Source organism: Mytilus californianus, unplaced genomic scaffold (assembly GCF_021869535.1).
Source record: "Mytilus californianus isolate M0D057914Y unplaced genomic scaffold, xbMytCali1.0.p SCAF_8, whole genome shotgun sequence".
Lineage (NCBI taxonomy): Eukaryota > Metazoa > Mollusca > Bivalvia > Mytilida > Mytilidae > Mytilus > Mytilus californianus.
Window position 1 is genome coordinate 12617791 of NW_026262734.1, and position 20373 is coordinate 12638163.

General features: G+C 32.7%; 1 protein-coding gene across 1 annotated transcript; it reads right to left on the reverse strand.

The window, feature by feature from the left end:
- Positions 1 to 1110: 1110 nt before the first annotated feature.
- Positions 1111 to 16803, reverse strand: LOC127710639 (stromelysin-1-like). The gene is made up of 11 exons (XM_052216580.1): positions 16635 to 16803; positions 15272 to 15360; positions 13054 to 13220; positions 11312 to 11387; positions 10134 to 10279; positions 7410 to 7652; positions 6869 to 7012; positions 6410 to 6580; positions 6031 to 6164; positions 3199 to 3353; positions 1111 to 1323 (listed from the first exon to the last, which is right to left on the reverse strand). The coding sequence occupies exons 1-11, from the start codon at positions 16755 to 16757 to the stop codon at positions 1227 to 1229; spliced, it is 1545 nt and encodes a 514-aa protein (XP_052072540.1). The 5' UTR covers positions 16758 to 16803; the 3' UTR covers positions 1111 to 1226.
- Positions 16804 to 20373: the final 3570 nt, after the last annotated feature.

Below are 20373 nucleotides of genomic sequence, written 5' to 3' on the forward strand. Positions count from 1 at the left end.
TTTACCATGGTAATAATGACTTCGATGTAATAAGAAACAGTCTATTACTAAATGATACCGTTTATACTCCATAGGCAGGTGTTGCTGTACCATTGCTTACGAAAATGAAAAGTTCGCAATGAGAAAGTTGGAATCATCATTTTTTGTAATACAATTTAGTTCTTAACTAACCTCAATTCCTAGATGTTAGTCAAGCTATGAAGCAGAACTTATTGTATCCGTGATATTCATTATTTCATGTGAAATGGGATTGTCGCGGGCCATAGTTCAACATGTGGCATCCGTCGTGTTGCTCATGTAAGTATAAAAAGTCTTATTCGGTACGTCACATTCGGGAAAAAGAACTAATTTATTTAAGGAGGGTATTCCATCAATGAAGCGGAATGTGAAATTAAAGGGTAATGCTAGCTTCTTTTTATTTTTCTTGATAAACTCCTGCTTTAAATCTGTCTCATACGAATGAAGTAACAAGTCTCCGCGCCGAACAAACCAAATATGTTTGCAAAATAAAACGAAAATCTTTATGATATCGGTCTCATGAAACCTTTTGTTTGAATCAAAGTGGATTTTTACAAACTACGATTTGTTTTATTGATGATAAGGTAGACTTTTGTGATTTGGAAAGAGGACTCGTGGTTGGAGCATTAGACAGACCCAGCAAGATTACGTTATATGGACACTAATGTATTTTGGATTAAAGCGACGATAACAGAAGACCCAGTTTCAGTTGAAGTTCCAAAATAATTTAATATGAAACGGACATATGATTGTTAAGAATTTTCTTTGTAGTAAATGTACATATTGTAGGAGTAAATTTCGGTTTTCCAAGTGATTTTTTAATACCAAATAGATATGATTTCTGTTCAGACTCACTGATCGGCAAAAGTAGACGCAAAGCAGAGATCTTGTCAGCTGTGAGCAACCAATAACCGAAATGCGTAAAAAGCCCAGTCGAAGTACGAAAAATGCAATAAAACTAATTGTTTTATTGGTTATTAGATAAATAAAACCGAGGCAATAGCATTAAAATAACAAAAAAGTAGTTCTTGAGATAGAGACTCAAAATACAATTGTTGTATATGTCCTCGATTAAAATTCAAACAAAACTCGTATAATGAAATATTTATTATCCAGAGATCTAAATGATGATATGTGAAATGGAAAAGTCAAATTAAATTGTTTGTATGCATATAATGCTTGTCCAGTATATGTTCTCACAGGAAGCCTTATGATGAAACAATACAGGTGCTACTCATGAGTTCGTTCCCTTTGTCAGCTACCGTACGTACAACTCGCCCTGATTGTCTATCAAACACGTACATCCTGCAAAATTAAAAATAATATTCAATTATTCAACTGATTTTGGTGTTTATGCTAAATCAAACATGATTTCAAATATATATTCTATGATAAAATGTGTTCAACTGTGACGATCATCTTGCCTTTTTAGATAAAAAGCAAAAGCACAAAATTGGCGTTGTGCAGGGTTCGACATAAGTTTGTTTTTAAACAACTTGCCCTTTTTGCAAGTGACCATCCTATAATACTTGACTGAAAGAAACAACAACTTTCTGAATTTTTGTACTTGCTCATGGACTTTCTATACTGCCATTTACAGACGTAAAATGATGTAAAATTAGCATTCTGCTAGAGTAAGCTGCCGTGTCATCTTATAACAGATAGGCTCAGGATTGTTGTTTAGGAACATTAAATGCTCTCTATCTGAAGAGAATGCTGGGAATAAAACTATTTTCCAAGGCCCATGTGCTTAACCTGGGATATACAATGTATACTGATGTGTCTCTTGTATATTTTCACCCACAGAAACCCTTTCCCTAAATAAAGTAGTGCTGAACTTTGCGAAAGCTCATAAATTAAATTGTGTTCAGTGGTGGTGGTCACCTTGAATTTTGATTGGCAATAAAAACTCAAAATTGGTTAAAGGCTATCTATGGATCATTTTTACAATATTTTAAATAAATATACAAGACGTTCCAAGATATTTGCAATTTCATGTAATCAGAATACATTTTAACCCTTGCAACTATAAATTTCAGATCCACACCAAAAAATAATTTTGTGAAGTACCTACGAATATGAAAATTCCTGCCAATTTTGGTTTTAGTTGACAAGAAAGATTTTGCAGAAGATTAAAATGTGAAAGAGTTTTCAGACAATTAATCAAAAGTACTATGGCAATACCTCACATGACCCTGTGTGGCTCACTCTAGGTGAACTAATAGGTGTTGAAACTTTACTTTATTGTTTGTCTGGAAGGAAATGTTTTTGCATAGACTCCCAAGGCCTGGTTGAAATTAAAAAAAAAAACATTTTTTTTTTCACATAATATAACATTAATTCTAATGAAATAGTGAATTCAATTTATTTGTTCATAATTAATGATTTCTAGGAGAAAAAAAGAAAAAGAAATATGAAACATGAGAATTTAACACCATGACTATAGTATTTGACTGAATTTGAAAAGGAAAAAGTAATGCAGAATCAATTTTGTTTAAAAAAATTCGTTTTGTGGGGAAGGATATTAATAATGAACCTTGAAGGAAAATGTTGTTGAAAATAGGAGCATTCAGTTTTCATCATGAAATTAAAATAGAACAGTGATGTTAGTACCACAAATTTAGATTGAACAAATAAGTTAAACAATGTAATTTAATATCATATTAGTTTTTGCTTACAATATTTACAAAAAACAAAGTAGTCGAATTTTGCTACCGTTCAGAAGAAACTGACAGATTCACTGTTGTTTCTTGAGTTCTCACGTTTATACTAGCTAAACTATTGTGTCTTATGAATAGTTCCAGTAACATTATATAAGTTTGTATGCAGTGGTACCTTATAAATACTAACTTTAATATGAATCAAGTAGAATCTATTATTTTTGTAGTTAAGGCACTACCTGTCCAGCAGATAAAACGGTTATCAATTATCAAGGAGCGTGCAGTTCATTTTTTGTTAATAATACATATCAAGAGTAGAGCATTTATCAAAAGCTGCACTTTGAAGCGGAAATTTGTATGAAATGTAGACATGACAATACAATTATTATTATCAATAAGTGTTTAAACAATTTACCAGCACCTACATTAATAAAACGATGTATTAAATTCATCGAAATTTTTACATTTGATAATGGAAAGAAAAATTGTAACTGAAAGGCACAAAACTAAAATAGCTTACCTTGATCTTCCTTTAAAGAACAAAATAGTTCTATCATCTCGCATAACAGCAGCGTCAATCCTATTTGGTACTCCAGGAAACTCTCTCCCAATGTATCGATGACTCCCAGAGATTACTCTTCCAGTGTTAGGATTCAGTTTCCATACTTGACTAGCCTACGATGATAAGGATGATTATTTTAAATCGAGTGTTCAATATTTTTGACGCAGCGTAGATCCATTACATATGGATGTGACTTGTGATCTATACATCATTACATTATCAGTAGGTGTGACAGCATTGGGCACTGAAAAGCATGTTTAAATAAGACTATGCCGTAGGATCGTTGTGTCCTGTTAGAAGGCTAGATTTGATACTCACATGCGTGTTCGATAGTCTAAACTATTTAATTGGTATGGAATTTCCCTAATCCATGCATGATGTTTTAGCATGGATTTCCAGACGTCTGACTTATTCACGTATTTTTCATGCGTGCGTTAATTTTATTTAGAACTGTCAAATGGTATTCATTTTTGTCACTTTATACCCATAAATACCGGTTTATTTTCCACTTTTGGGATAACAAAGAATGTACTGAGCCAAAAGTATAAATAATCGGATTACTCAAGCGGACAAAACACATAGTATCAAAATATCTCAATTGGCTGACGATACAACACAGATAGTATCAATATATCTCAATTGGCTGACGATACAACATTTGTTTGTAGTTTGAAAACAAACATATCAAGAGCTATGAATATAATCGAAACTTTTGGTTCTTTCTCTGTTCTGAAATTAAATTGTAGTAAAACGTAAGGAACTTCGATTGGGGCGCATAAACATAGCAAAGATTAAATTGAGGACACACGCCGGACGGACAAATCCGTTTAAGTTTTAGGTATTTATTTTGGTCATGACAGAAACGAATGAGAAAAGTTAAAGTAGGTACCTAAAGTAAATAAAATGAAATCCTTAATTAAAACATGGTAAAAAGAAACTGGTTGGGAAAATATTACATTGGTAATAAAATCTTTAATGCTACCAAAATTTACCGTTTTTGCTACTTCATGTATTGTTTCAGACAAATACTTAAAAGAAATTGAAAGCTACTGTTTTAAAGATATTTCGGAAGGTAAAAATGACAAAGTAAAAAGAATTACACTCATCAGCCATAATTATAATAAAGGGAGGTTAATATGAAAATAAGAAGATGTGGCATGATTTTCAATGAGACAACTTTCCACCAGAGACCAAATGACGTAGAAGTTAGCAACGATAGGTTACCGTGCGGGCTTTAACAACGAACAGACCCAGTTTCGCAAAGCAATCTATAAAAGGTCCCTACATGACAAATGTAAAACATTTCATACGAGAAAACTAATGAACTGGTTTATGATCAAAGTAATAAACATAAATCAATATGATATACAGCAGCAAACAACCACTGAATTACTGGCTCATGACTTTCGACAGACACATACAGAATGTGGTGGGATTACACATGTTTGCCCGCGCCCTAACCCTGCTCCTAACCTGGGACAGTGGTGTAAAAGCACAACATAAGAACAAACTATCAAAATCATTTGAAAAAGACTTAATTCATCACACCGACACAAAGCACAAACAAAAATAACAAAAAGAGTTAAGACACAAAGTGCTGATCTGAGAGTACTGAAAGCTAGTGCAAAAGACAGTTATTCCTCTTTATAATTGATTTATTTCTTAAGTAAGTTCCTTTGAAACAAGTTAAAAGCACTGAATGATTAGTTACATAAAACTTACTAGAGGCCGAGATGAACCGATATTTAACAAGTTTTTGTGTAGTTAGGTAAACAATACAAAGAAGGGACCTTCAAATGTATAGAAGACGCATTAAGCTGAGATGTTGTACTGATACGATTGTTTACTAATTGAAATTGTTGAATTTTGACAGTTATTTTACAGTACTAAAAGCTTCATAGGTTTTTAAATTCATCTGCCTAACTGGAAGATTATTCCTACCCAATATTTCAACAATCTTGGAAAAGGCTTTTTTTGTATTTAGATCATTCCAAATCGCATAAGGAATTGGGAAAAATACAATACCGGATTTTTATTGACAAGTAATTTCAGGTTGGGTGGAAACAGGAGGAAACAAAATTTGCAGATAACTTTTTGAATATTAGAAAACAGATTGTTTGTGGGAAAAGATATATTTAACCAAAGCTTCTTCTTTTAAAATTGGACAAAAAGAGGATTGACTACATTAAAGACATATTGAATCGTGAGTGAAAGTTATCAGAAGGTTTTATTTTAGAAAAGTTAATTAATAAGTCAAACTAGATTGTAGGTTTTTTTTTTTTGTAAAACAGACGAGGAGGACTATTTAAATTTCTTTATAAAGTGTTCATTTTTTTCAACATTTTTAAAAAGACTTATATAATAGCATAAGAAAAATACATACATTTGTTGTCATAATTTATGTAATGTTTTATTTATATTCCGAGTTTTTCAAGTCCTGCATGGACACAGAGTATTTCGCAGGGATACTTTAATGGACCATAGACAGTGAAGTACAGTTATATAACAGGCAATCTGTAGAATTTAGTATATATATTTGTTGCTAAAATATATATATGAATATTTCGTTGATTGATGTGATATGTGTCTTTCCGTTTTTGCAATTGATTTTGAACATTTCAAATATATCAAATTGCTTCATATCAATGTTATTTTCATCTGGTCTTTCTGTTTTAGTTTTGCCGAAGTTCAGTAATTAAGGACTTTTATGAAATTGCACGCGGAGTTGCAGTCATAATTAATTAGTGACATACGAGTCACAAAATAAAAACCGTCTCTGGTGTTACTTACTCCAAACACAGATATGTCGTTTGAACTAAAAGACAAAGCCGCTCTAGCTTGCTCCGGCATCGTAGCTCCTCCACCTGTGATCCACTTCCTGGATATTCTCCTACCACTTCGGCTGAAATGGTATAATCTCCGTCCTGGAACATTTTAAAACAATATATAATGTATTTTAAATCTTTATAAGACACAACTTGAATTTGTCGAACGCTTTTGAGGTTTGTTTTGTTTTGTGTCCAAAGTAAATGTCATTCAACAATAAATGTGTGCAAACTTTATTGTGTGTATGTTTTACTTTATCATTTTTTTTTTAAATAAGTTCTCTTCTATATGAAATATTTGTTTAAGTAATAAAAGCCTAAGCTCTGACGCTTAATGTTCATACCTTTCATCATCAGAATTCTACTGCCACTCATCACTTCGGTGGCAGCATCGGGTCGGATTGGAGACCTTTGAAACATAGTCCGTTGTGTCATTGTAGCGACTAAACCTTGATTTGGATCAATTCTCAGCATGTAGGATCTTCCCATGAAAACCAATAAATCTCCATTAAAATCTATAAAAAAAGAACAAATTTTAAAAGGTATGATGATGTAATTGTGGTCATGCAATATAACACAAACTGCATAAATCAAAATAGAAAATATAATTAATAGTATTATCATTATTATTCTTATTATCATTATTGTTATTGTTCAAATAAAATAAACAAAATAAATTAAAGAAAAAACTAAAATATTGAAGACAAACTGCTTTAGTGATTAATAAGCGTAAATTTAAAAATTCAGCAATTCCAGTAAATTAGAAAAGCAACCAACTTCTGGCATAGTTTGGCGTAATTTACCTCTTACAACAGCATTATAGGGGATATCACAAATAGTTGGTCTGTTAGTTGGAGGAGGTGGCGGGGCCTCCGTTACTGGTACTACTGGTGGCATTGTGGTTCTAGGAGTAGTCGGTGTTGGTGGAGGCTGATTCCTTGGTGGACCTTGAAACAATGACACATATAGTTTAATATTCGTCAAACAAAAACAAAACGAGCAATAACAAATACGAACAAACAAACAAACATGAGAAAAACGGACAGAAAGTAAAAAGAAGAAAAACAATATCTTAACTGGGTCCAATATATAAAATTTATGTAATAGTCCCAGATCTTAAGCAAGACTTTTATTCATTCGTTAAATATTGTAGTAATATTTATCTCCTTCCTGCTCTTTACTATTTCAGCAGTTTTAATACTTTTCTCATTGTATTTTAATACAGAATCTTGTGTTATGTTTATAATTTCTGAATTTTAAAAGAAGGTTTATCTTTAAAAGACTCGTTCTGAAAATTAAAACTTCTATTCAAAATCAGTATAATTGTGGAAGTTCCATAATTACCATACAAGGCCTGTATTCCAGCAATGTCGTCAGAATTGAGCTCAAAATTTGGATTGTAGCCGGTGTAAAAGGGTGCCATCAGTGCCTGTCTGATTTCAGAATGACCTAATCCGAGGGCATGTCCAAATTCGTGTGCTGCTACAGTAAAATAATCTACTCCTGTTCTGTTTACCACCCACGCTTCATCTTCATCAAAGTGGGTATCTCCAAAGGGAGGAAAGAAAGCATGAGCAAGCACACGTCCTGCAAGAGTCAAATTTAAAATTAGAAATTAGAAATTAGAATAAGCATTTGAAAGGAAAGACAGAATAAATTAAATCATCAAAGCATCATAGATACAGATTTGGCATAGCACCAATTATTATCAAGCTATTGAATCATCATAAATGAAGAGACAGCGTTGCAATTTATAATTTGGTAAATAAATATGGTTTAAAACGCTTCAAATATATTTTGTGCGCCAGACGCCCGTTTCGTCTAAAAAAAGACTCATCAGTGACGCTCGAATAAAAAAAAATAAAAGGCCAAATAAAGTACGAAGTTGAGGGCAAAAAAATCCGAAAGATTTTGCCAAATACAGCTAAGGTAATCTATTCCTTGGGTAGAACATCCTTACTATTTGAACAATTCAACGTTTGGTAAACAATTTATAAATATGACCATACCGGATAAGGGATTTTACAGACACGTCTCAAAGAACTAGTTTAACCCTATCACATGGTTGTGTTGCAAGTTAGAAACCACATTTGTGCTTGTGTTTCGTCATATATTCTGTCGGTTTTTTTTTTGGCATTTTGAAATGTTTGAGTATGTTTATGCTGCCAAATTATATACAATGCGTTTTCTATATTTTTGTAAACAGTATAAATTGAAATTTTACGTTTGAAGACGTGTTGATAGCAGATCTGAGGTGGTCAGTGTTAAAATGATTGACTACTTTTCTAACCCATGTACGATTAAGATATTGTCGTGTTGTAGAGACACTGGGTCCTGTCTATTGCTTGACTATTTTTCTAACCCATGTACGGTTAAGATATTGTCGTGTTGTAGAGATACCGGATCCTGTCTATTGCTTGACTATTTTTCTAACCCATGTACGATTAAGATATCGTCGTGTTGTAGAGACACTGGGTCCTGTCTATTGCTAGATTACTTTTCTAACCCATGTACGATAAAGATAGTGTCGTGTTGTAGAGACACTGGGTCCTGTCAATTGCTTGATTACTTTTCTAACCCATGTACGATTAAGATATTGTCGTGTTGTAGAGACACCGGATCCTGTCTATTGCTCGACTACTTTTCTAACCCATGTACGATTAAGATATTGTCGTGTTGTAGAGACACTGGTCCTGTCTATTGCTTGACTATTTTTCTAACCCATGTACGATAAAGATATTGTGTTGTAGAGACACCGGATCCTGTCTATTGCTTGACTACTTTTCTATAACTCATGTACGATTAAGATATTGTCGTGTTGTAGAGACACTTGGTCCTGTCAATTGCTTGATTACTTTTCTAACCCATGTACGATTAAGATATTGTCGTGTTGTAGAGACACTGGGTCCTGTCAATTGTTTGACTACTTTTCTAACCCATGTACGATTAAGATATTGTCGTGTTGTAGAGACACTGGGTCCTGTCTATTGCTTGACTACTTTTCTAACCCATGTACGATTAAGATATCGTCGTGTTGTAGAGACACTGGGTCCTGTCTATATTTTGACTTCTTTTCTAACCCATGTACGATTAAGATATTGTCGTGTTGTAGAGACACCGGATCCTGTCTATTGCTTGACTACTTTTCTAACCCATGTACGATTAAGATATTGTCGTGTTGTAGAGACACTGGTCCTGTCTATTGCTTGACTATTTTTCTAACCCATGTACGATTAAGATATTGTCGGGTTGTAGAGATACCGGATCCTGTCTATTGCTTGACTATTTTTCTAACCCATGTACGATAAAGATATTGTGTTGTAGAGACACCGGATCCTGTCTATTGCTTGACTACTTTTCTATAACTCATGTACGATTAAGATATTGTCGTGTTGTAGAGACACTGGGTCCTGTCAATTGCTTGATTACTTTTCTAACCCATGTACGATAAGATATTGTCGTGTTGTAGAGACACTGGGTCCTGTCAATTGTTTGACTACTTTTCTAACCCATGTACGATTAAGATATTGTCGTGTTGTAGAGACACTGGGTCCTGTCTATTGCTTGACTACTTTTCTAACCCATGTACGATTAAGATATTGTCGTGTTGTAGAGACACCGGATCCTGTCTATTGCTACACACTGTATGTTGCTTTATATAATTATGTTCGTTGGTTATTTGTGTTGTTATGTTGCTGTCTCCTTAAATGTATCATAAACACCCTCCAACCCATAAACAATAATAAAAAAAAAGATATTTGTTTCATGTCTACTTCTATGCCTGTCCATGAACTTGCATGGAAATTTGAGACTTTATACCGTTTTTGTGAATATCTATCATTCAGTAGAAAAGGTCATATCATGATGAAATGACAAATTGATTTTTTTAAAATCCTTTTGAAAATGTGATATGATTGCCAATGAGACACCGCCTTGTGTGTTTAACCATCAGCTTACAACCAGTTCCTGGTTGGAAAGATCTATATTATTTTCAAATATCTGTTTAATTTTACTGTTTTCTTATGTGTGTGTGTGTGTTTGGAAGCGTGCAAAAACAATGCTACATACCAGGTCCATCAAAGGCATTTCCCTGTCCGTCGCCGTGGTTTCTTCTTGCAAAATCTATATCTATGTCGGCGTCTCCAGATTGTAGCTGTACAAACTGAAGGTTGGCATTTTTACTCCACAAGTCAAAAGCTCTTGCAGTTTCGACTCTAAAAAAGTAGATAGAATCATTACTCGACTTCAACGGACATCATTAAATAGGTCACAATAATTCTGTTTTTTACTTTTAAAGGTTTTTTTTATTTTTGATGAAAAAAATAGGATATAACCCTAAGCTTATTAACCATGTTTACCAGAAGCTAATAATTTTTTTTTTAATATATTTTATTTGTTTGGATTGGAAAATGTGCTGAGAGATTGCAATATTGAAAGTAGGACTTGGCAAACAAAAATTGTGAATATTTTAACTGTCAAATCATTAAACATTAGTATTTACAATACTTAAAATCCCGGTTTTTCTGCTATATATATATATATATATATATATATATATATATATATAAGTCTAAATTGAAAACAACGTTCAAACCTATGACTGCGTTGGATAAAAACCGCAATTTTTATACGTGTACATGCAAAACAAATTTCTTGGTAGAGGGGTCTAAATACAGCACAAACAACATTTTCCAAAAGACCAAAAAAGTGAAAAAGTATATTTAAACAAAACGCATTTGACTAACAGGTCGAACAACGGATGTTCTTAAACCCTGCTGACTGCCATTGGCGATTGCCAAATAAACGGGTCACAAGATGTAACAAATGGATCTTTATTATTAATTTAATACCAAACAGAAAACAATTAACTTGCGAAAAAGATGGTATACCGCAAACATGAGGTGCAAAAATTTGTACACCATATCCGGATTTCGACAATTAATGTCTCTTCAGTGATGTTAGGAATCGAAAAGGTATTTGGAAGGCCATATAATTTACCTCAATTTAGGATAGACTCTTGAATTTTGAAGAGTCGAAATATGATGAACGGATCATATAAACCCGAAGGCAAATATAATACAAGCCCAAACGAAAAAATATAAATAAGTTTAAATTGAAAACAACGTTCAAACCTATATATACTGTCGTTGGTAATGATAGAGTTCTATCAAGAACTAGTTTAATCGCAATTTTACAAAACTCTAACAATGTAATATGCTTTAACTATAAAGGATTTTATTGCTCACCTTACTTGACCTTGGCTTATTTTTCGACTGAATGAATTTAGTCGCCATGTAATTCTGTTCTTCTCCCATTTTGTTCCTGAAAATAGATAGAATGATATATGTGCCTTATTTCGTAAATGATAAATGAAAAACATACAAACTATGCATGCACCGGTTCTTATTTAATTGCATATATCTGATAAAAAATTTAAAAAAAAACAGATTTTGAATAAAGCTCTCCAGCACATTGTGTAAATACGTTTTCCACTGATTGCTTGTTTTAAACAAGCGTTCCCTCGGCTCATCAATTAACTGATGTATTCTAACATGCCTAAGTAATCTTAGAGTTTATTCAATTCATAACATGTTCATAATGTTATGCAAGTTTCGTCTTTTAAGCTGCCAGGTTTTCTAAATACCAGAAAATGATCAAGTTAAATATATTTGAAATTAACCAGTCCTGATTCATTGAATGAATGAATGAATGAATGAATACTATATTGCAGAAAGCATTCAATATGCTATAGCAACGAAAACATATTTACAACATGACAAATGATAAACAGCAGAGACCAATACACAAAATACATAATAAAAAAACAAATAACATTAAGTAACAATATGTGATCTGATTGACCACGCAGATTGTATGTAATTACACAGTAAAACAGACGTAAATTTAAATTAATACTGTAATCTATTATTGTTTGGCCAAGAACCATTAAGTTTTTGCCAAAACTTTAGACCTAATTGATCTATAGGCAGGGCATACTAATAAAAAGTGGTATTCGTTTTCAACACACTGCATTGCCTGATCACACAAAAGAGTTATAAATGTCGGAAATCGAGGTTAATTGAATTGCTGGTACTTTGGTTGAAATTATACATGTGTGACATAAGACTAGTACTGTTAATACTCATTAACAGACTGTTCATTGATTTGCTTAACTTCAAATATCATAAATATATATATTTACACGGTTTCTGCTGGACAATTTATATTTAGACACTGTGCATTATGGAAAAATCAGTAAAGAATGTTTATGCGTATACGTTTTTGGTATATCATTCATGTTAACCCCAAATCTCCTTCTATTAATACTGAATACGCATTATGTGTTTCTTTTACAAAACTCATCAGTTTCCAGTCCCGGATCGTGGATTTGATTGACAACTAGGAATAGAGGACATTGTTTTTACACATAATTGGCTGTATCTTAATTACATTCCCCATTTTTTAGGGGTAGGGGTGGTGGCGGTCCGAATCCGCGCCTGGTTTCACCAAACACAAAAATGTAGCGCAAAACAGATAAAACTCGTTTACTGCTAGTGTATTAATAACATTGCATGATTTTACGTACTAGGTGCTATAAGAATTGGTTTGCATTTATATGTCAATGGGTCATAAATGTTCTTATGTTAAGACATCTGTAAAAACTGTGTACTGATTTTTTTTATCTAGTTAATATGAATGATCCCATGTCGTCAACATTTAATTGTGATATACGTCACAAATAGTATGTCTGATAGGTGGGAAATATATAAATGGGTTATGATTTTTCTATGAAATATATGTAAAGGAAGGGATGTTAGCAAAAGTTAATACTAGTATAGGGGACGTTTGTATGTTAAGCCCCTCCCCTAATCCTTTCCAACGTCTTTATGACATTGACAAGGATAGTAAATTAAGAAAAATGTCAGCAAAATATAGATAGATTGGTAAATTCCTAAAAAAAAAACGGTTTAAAATATAAACAACTAACCTAAGTTAAACTGCACAGGAGTTGGAGGGTTTTTTTTCTTAGAAAATGCTGCTTCGTTTTTCTGTGGCATGACATCAGGACATCCACATCTTTCTTTACCAAACAGTTCAGCTGTAGCAGTATCATAAACACCTGTTATTGGCAGCTTGTTGTAATTTTGGAAAAATCTAAAAACAAAAGTTACTTTTATAGTTGTTAATTAGACAACAAATCACTGCGTACGTGTACAAGAAAAACGACAAGTTGTTTAACATGAAGTAGTTTTATGCTTTGAATGTATCATATCAGGTGCTTGTCCTCTCTATTTTTACTGATAAATGTAAAATCATCCGATAAAATCTGTTTCGACCCGCGCTTTCTAAAAAGCCTTCGTACATGGTGTCTGTCAAGAAGTCAAATATTAACTACAAAACCCACCGTGCTTGTTTGATACGTGGGAAATGCTCTTACATTTGAAAACAAATAAGCTTGTTACAAAAAAATCCTCTTTCATTTTTATTTTTTTTAATTATCGTATTTATCAAGTTGGTGAAGGGTTCAAAAATTGGACGTAAAAGGTCAAATTCTTTGTGTTTTTTGTTTTAATTCAACTTTGAAATTAATTTCCAATAATTTCCTTCCCTGTTTCTAAACTCATTTATTTATTTATCTCAGTTTTCACGAGAGCTTTCACTTCCCGTTTTTCAAGGATTTTATTTGTGTGTATCATCCTTAGATCAACATGTATTACACAGTGAAGTTTTTTGATTTGAGTTTTTTTTTAAAGAAGAAGAGAAAATTGAACAAAAATAACAAGTTCTTAAAAGTGACGTTTGTGTTTGATTATTTATCCTTTTAAAAAATATTCACATCATTTCTACGAGAGCAGTTTAATATCATTTTTAATGATTTTACACTTAAAAGTCATGAAAACAACACAGTTAAAAGAGGATTGGAACTATATTAGTTTCTGGCAAGATAATTTTCTGTTTTATCTGGATTTTGACAGTCAACTCTTCTTTCATCTGTAATCTGACAGTCAAATCCTATTCATATTAGTAACCTGACAAATTATATGCGTAGTTGTAACCTCGCTGTCAGTCCTTTTTCATCTGAAACCTGATAGTCAAAGTCTATTTCTATTTGTAACCTGATAGTCAAAGTCTATTTCTATTTGTAACCAGATAGTCAAAGTCTATTTTTTTCTTTTTTATCTGACAAATTAAATCATATTTCATTGAAATCTGACAAACAAATGCTATTTTTAGTTGTAACATGACAGTCAAATCCTTTTCATTTGTAACATATTAGTTGTATTCTATTTTTATTTGTGATCTGACAGTCAAATCGTACTTCTTTTATAACCTGACAGTCACTTCCTATTATATAAGTCATGACAGTATGACTAAGGAACGCTTCAACGAGTTAAAAACAAATCTATCTCAATTTAAATAACACCATTAATAGGAAGTTAGCACCGCTTTAACAATTTGTCATAAATGTAAAAATAAGAAGAATTGGTATGATTGCCGATGAAACAACAGCAGCAGCAACAAACGACAACCACTGAATTGCCGGCTCCTGACTTGGGACAGGCACATAGGTGTAGCGGGGTTAAACATGTTTGCGGGCGCTCAACTCTACCCCTAACCTGGAACAGTGGTGTAACAGTACGACATTAGAATAAACGATTTAAAGTCTGTTCATTATGATTCATATCCCAAAGGAATGTTTTGAATATATTCAATCCATGTGAAAAATACGGTATCTTTAACAAACAGAAGTAGTTGTACATAATTATATTAATAAACAGATACAAAAGCCTATTCATTTTCTTAAAAGCAGACTTGTATACTAAGGTAAACCACGATTAAAAAGATAAACAAAAGCTGTTCTTTTTTTTTTTCGGATGAGGCGGGGGTTTTTGGTCTGTGTGTTCTGATGTATTGTACAATGGTTTTTTGTATCATAAGCTGAACTATACAGTTAAAGAGTTTTAAGTGTTTTGTTTTTGTTGTTCTTGTTGATTTTTTTTTATCTTTTTCATGTGTTATTTTCTTCCGAACTTTGTTTAGTAGTTAGCCTCCTGTTCATGTATCTAATATAAATGACCATTGTTAGTAAAACTTAATTCTGATCTTCATTACTTAAGAGTAAAGTTTTGTCTCTTATTTGTTATCGTCGATTTTATATAAGTTGCCACCAGTAACATCATTATAATGATAGCAAGTTCACTTACTGTAATGCATATTTTCTGTTCTCCGCTGAAGCTAAAATTCTCGTCCCAGGCATATGGTCATCTAAGTAGCCATATCTTCGCAAGTATAGCTGAAAAAGGGAAAATAATCATTTATCCAAAATGACATAAAGGGGACTTTTAAAGAAGGTTGTGTAAAGTTTTTTAAGCTGTTAGTCTTAAGATGCGCGTTGGGTGAAAGCTCTGTAAATACAGTTAAAAACAGCCTTAGCTTAGTTTCTCATAAATCGAGTAAGAACAGACAAATCAAGATGACGAACAGAAACTGAGAGGAACACAAAGAACTCCAAAAGGAGTGAGACGGAGCGCGTCGACAGGGTAAGTGTCTCATGCTATGCATAAATCACCTGTCATGCAAGGAAAACAGTTTGTAAGAGATACATGCTGTAGTGCTGAAAACAGTTGGTTAAAGATACATGCTGTAGTGCTGAAAACAGTTTGTTAGACATGCACGCTGTAATGCTGAAAACAGTTTGTTAGACATATATGCTGTAGTGCTGAAAACAGTTTATTAGAGATACACACTGTAGTGCTGAAAACAGTTTGTAGACATACATGCTGTAGTGCTGAAAACAGTTTGTTAGAGATACACGATGTAGTGCTAAAAACAGTCTGTTAAAGATACACACTGCAGTGCTGATTTCAGTTTGTTAGAGATACACACTGTAGTGCTGAAAACAGTTTGTTAGAGATACATTCTGTAGTGCTGAAAACAGTTTGTTAGAGATACACGATGTAGTGCTAAAAACAGTTTGTTAGAGATACATGCTGCAGTGCTGATTTCAGTTTGTTAGAGATACACACTGTAGTGCTGAAAACAGTTTGTTAGAGATATTTGCTGTAGTGCTGAAAACAGTTTGTTAAAGATACATGCTGTAGTGCTGAAAACAGTTTGTTAGAGATACATGCTGTAGTGCTGAAAGCAGTTTGTTAGAGATACACACTGTAGTGCTGAAAACAGTTTGTTAGAGATACTTGCTGTAGTGCTGAAAACAGTTTGTTAAAGATACATGCTGTAGTGCTGAAAACAGTTTGTTAGAGATACATGCTGTAGTGCTGAAAACAGTTTGTGAGAGATACACACTGTAGTGCTGAAAACAGTGTGTTAAAGATACACGTTGGTAAACAGTTTGTTAGAGATACACGCTGTAGTGCTGAAAACAGTGTGTTAGAGATACACGTTGTAAAACAGTTTGTTAGAGATACACGTTGTACTGAAAACATTTTCAGTAGACTTTTGGGCAGAACTTTTAGTGTAACCAAAAAAGTTACATGACATATAGTTTTCAAGAGTCTTACATTATTGCTACCAAAGCAGTTTCAGTAATTTTTTTTAGAGACTTACATCTATTTCCATTAATTCATCATTACTAAGGTTTCCAGCAGCTCGTATGTGTATTCCTCGGTGAATTTTATATGAAAATAATCCATCAAAAAATAAAATGCAAATTAAAAATTTTAACACCATGTTTAAGTTCTTTGGTGTCAATTTTCCTATAACAACTATCTAGAATAAGAGACTATATATATATACTTATGTACAGAGGATAGATACACTTCACCCACTTCCGTGTTGAAGGACTGTCCACTTAATGATGAGTAACTGACTTTTGTGAGGTTCACAAAGGGATATTAGCTAGGATATAAGAAACAGTTGTTTTGAAATTGTAATATGAAACAATAACTATAATTCTAATTATCAAGTAGCAACAACTAGGAACAATTAGCATTTTAATCGGGGTTGGTGCGCGGGGTAATTTGACCTTTTTGTGACAGTACAGAAGGATTGTCAAAGACATAGAAATGTACCAAGTTACCTTGTTTAGGGGATAAGTAAACTTTGTTTCATTTCGTAACAAGTTTAATTAGAACATGATACACTATAGTAAACATCCCTTATATGGATAATACCTTACAAACTCCGGTCCAAAGAACCGTAGTTACTTAATGTTCAGACAATTAAATGATTAATATGATTTAAAACTTAGTAACGCATCAGATGAAAGCAGTTAGTCATACAAATAGAAGGTGCAATAATTATCAATGAACAGGACAATTGAAAGACTTGTCGAACAAATAGTATTATTATTCCGGCTGTATATGTCTTATGATAGACTCTATAGGAGTACCATCCTAGGCTACGTCAAAACTTTCCTAAGATAATCCCAATGAGGTTGATCTTGGAACTATCTGAAGTTATCTTTACGTTCTATTTAGTACTTTCTTCTTTTACAATAACAAAATGCATATAATTTCTTCAACAACTGCGTACTTTTATCTGGCCTTTTTAACTTTTTTTTATTCGAGAGTCACTGATGAGTCTTATGTAGACTGGTATCTACGACGAGTTTATTTACATTAATATTAATAATTTGATTGCTATATAATTGACTATAAAAAAAATATCCAATGATTATAACGATAAAAACACAAAGAAGAGGAAAAATATTTAAAAAGTTTTTAATCCTTAATATATATAATTTACATGATTTTTTTTCCTTCTTGGTAAGATATTCATAACGATAATGGTTATATTCTCTCAATTTCTCAATTGAATTGTTTCATATTTTTCATGTCGGGGCCTTTTATTGCCGACTATACGGTATGGGTTTTTCTCATTGTTGAAGGCCGTATGGTTGCCTATATTTGCTTGCATCCACTTCATTTGAACTTAGGAGGTTAGTCTCATCTCATTGGCAATCATCTCCTTATTTTTTATATGATGTTTGAAGCCTTTTTTAAAAACATTTTTATGAAATAATAAGGTACAGGTTATGTTTAAAAAGATATCGAGGTTCACATTATTTATTAAAATAAGAGGGCAAACAAATTTGTACTCCGTTCATGTACATATATGTAGCGTTATAAATTCTTCCATGTGCTTCTCTTTCGTTGCAATCAATAGTAATGACATGTTATTTCATTATTTACATGTTATATTGAACCGTAACAAGAATTCATTTAGACAGGTTTTACATGTACGCCGTGCACGATTAATTCAACGGACAATACATGTTTCATCACGTGCTGTTAAGGGAGGTCGGGTGTCTTCCGCCATCTAAATGAAGAAAAGTATGTGTTTTATTATATGTATACGACTAGGGTTGTGAGTTCGAATCCGGCACGTGGTAGGTGCGTTCGATTTCAATCTTAATTGACTAGGATTGTCAGTTTTCCTTCCGAAGGTTGGTCGTTCTCTCCGGGCATCCCGACTTCCTCCACCAATAAAAACTGACCGCCACGAAATAGCACAAAGGTGCTGAAAGTGGCGTTAAACACCAATCAATCAATCTCATATTTTATCTTAAAATTCTTTCGTTTCCTTTTCTTTTTGCGGGTTTTTTTCATGTATAATTTATACAAAATCTGACCATTTTGCACAACTTGTAGCTTGATAAAAAGCCCCGTGGCCAATATATCATTACATTTTTAAAAAAGCAGGATATAAACTACATTTTGACAAATTACTAAAAAATTCTATCGAATTTAATTTAGACCCCCATTTACCTTAACAAAACTAAAAGTCTTATTTTCATTACAATATCTAGTATAATAACACTTTAATTAACTTAGATAAAAAAGTTAGATTTTATGATTTATCCTAAGTTGAGAGACTTAAAAATAAAATGTGTAGGCCTCTAAGACATGTCCCAAGACCATCTTTTGACATGTCTTAGTCTTAAGATACATTTGAAAACCAAAGCCTAGGTAACCAGATAAACTAGTTATTAAAACAGAAAAAAAATAACAATTTTCCATGATATATTGAAATCAGTTTTAAATTGTATTTTTAGCACTGATATGATTATATTTGTTCCATAAAACATGGCCGTATTACGTTCAGCTCGCGCAAATCCTGTTGGAGCAAATATTCAATAACCTTTATTCCGTTAGGAACAAATATTGTAATGTTTGTCCTAGTGGAAATGATATTAAAGAATATTTCTCCCATTTTGGATCTTATAAGGAAAAAGGGGTCAAATGTAAGAATTGGGATCAAATCCTATAAGTAAAAAAGGGAAGAAGATAAAAACACAAATGAAAGAAAAACAAGCTGAATATTTGTATAGGTAAAAGTACAAATAAACTGTCAAGCGGTTTTAAGTAGTGTAATTGGAAAATCCTTATTTATAAAGTTTAATCTTCGACGAAATGTATTTTAAAGGAGTTCTACAAATTCTTAAATATAATGTGATGAGTCATGATGACAATTAAATTTGTTTTATAAACACATATTAAGTTCAGTAAATCAAAATCGGACTGACTTGTCTAATTGAAAGTGAAATGCATTTTCATTCAAATACTGATTTATGAAAGATATGGATAAAATCATGCAATGAGACAGCAATTTCAGGTTTTAGACACGACTAAACAAAGTTCAGATTCAGTTGTCTACAATTTATTTTTATGAGAAATGTGATGATTATTACATTATTGTCGCTACATTTTACCAGAGACACATATGTGTATAGATGTCTCTGATTTTACATACTGAACAGCATTGTGCAGGGCTAATTCCTTAGGTAAGCGGAAATAATAAAAGGAGCAACCATTTAACTACAAAGGTGGAAAAGGGGGGGGGGGGGGGGGGGGGGGGGGGGGTTTGTCTGAGTCAGAATTTTTTTTCACTCAAAGCGCGAACACTTTTTTTTTAGTTTTTTGACGCTATATCAATCAAATTATTTTTTCAAAATTTAACACTCTAAGGTATGGGGAAAATATGGATTCAGAATATTTTTTTTGTCATCTGCTTGACTGCAATATTTTTTTTCAACAAATTGGGGATCAGAATATTTTTTTAGAAAAAAAAACATAACCCCCCATTCCCTTGAAGTTACTGGAATGGTCGTTCCCTAAGTAGAATTAAAGCTTGCACAAGGGTTTGTTTTAGATAATCGTACTTGAAGTTACTGGAATGGTCATTCCCTAAGTAGAATTAAAGCTTGCACAAGGGTTTGTTTTAGGTAATCGTACTAGAAGTTACTGGAATGGTCGTTCCTTAAGTAGAATTATAGCTTGCACAAGGGTTTGTTTTAGATAATCGTACTTGAAGTTACTGGAATGGTCGTTCCCCAAGTAGAATT

Coding starts and splice junctions, on each gene's coding strand:
- LOC127710639 (XM_052216580.1), bottom strand. CDS start 16,757: ATGGTGTTAAAATTTTTAATTTGCATTTTATTTTTTGATGGATTATTT. Junction 10,280..11,311: donor ATAAGCCAAGGTCAAGTAAG/GTGAGCAATAAA, acceptor CTACTTTTTTAG/AGTCGAAACTGCAAGAGCTT. Junction 6,165..6,409: donor TAGAATTCTGATGATGAAAG/GTATGAACATTA, acceptor AAAATGTTCCAG/GACGGAGATTATACCATTTC.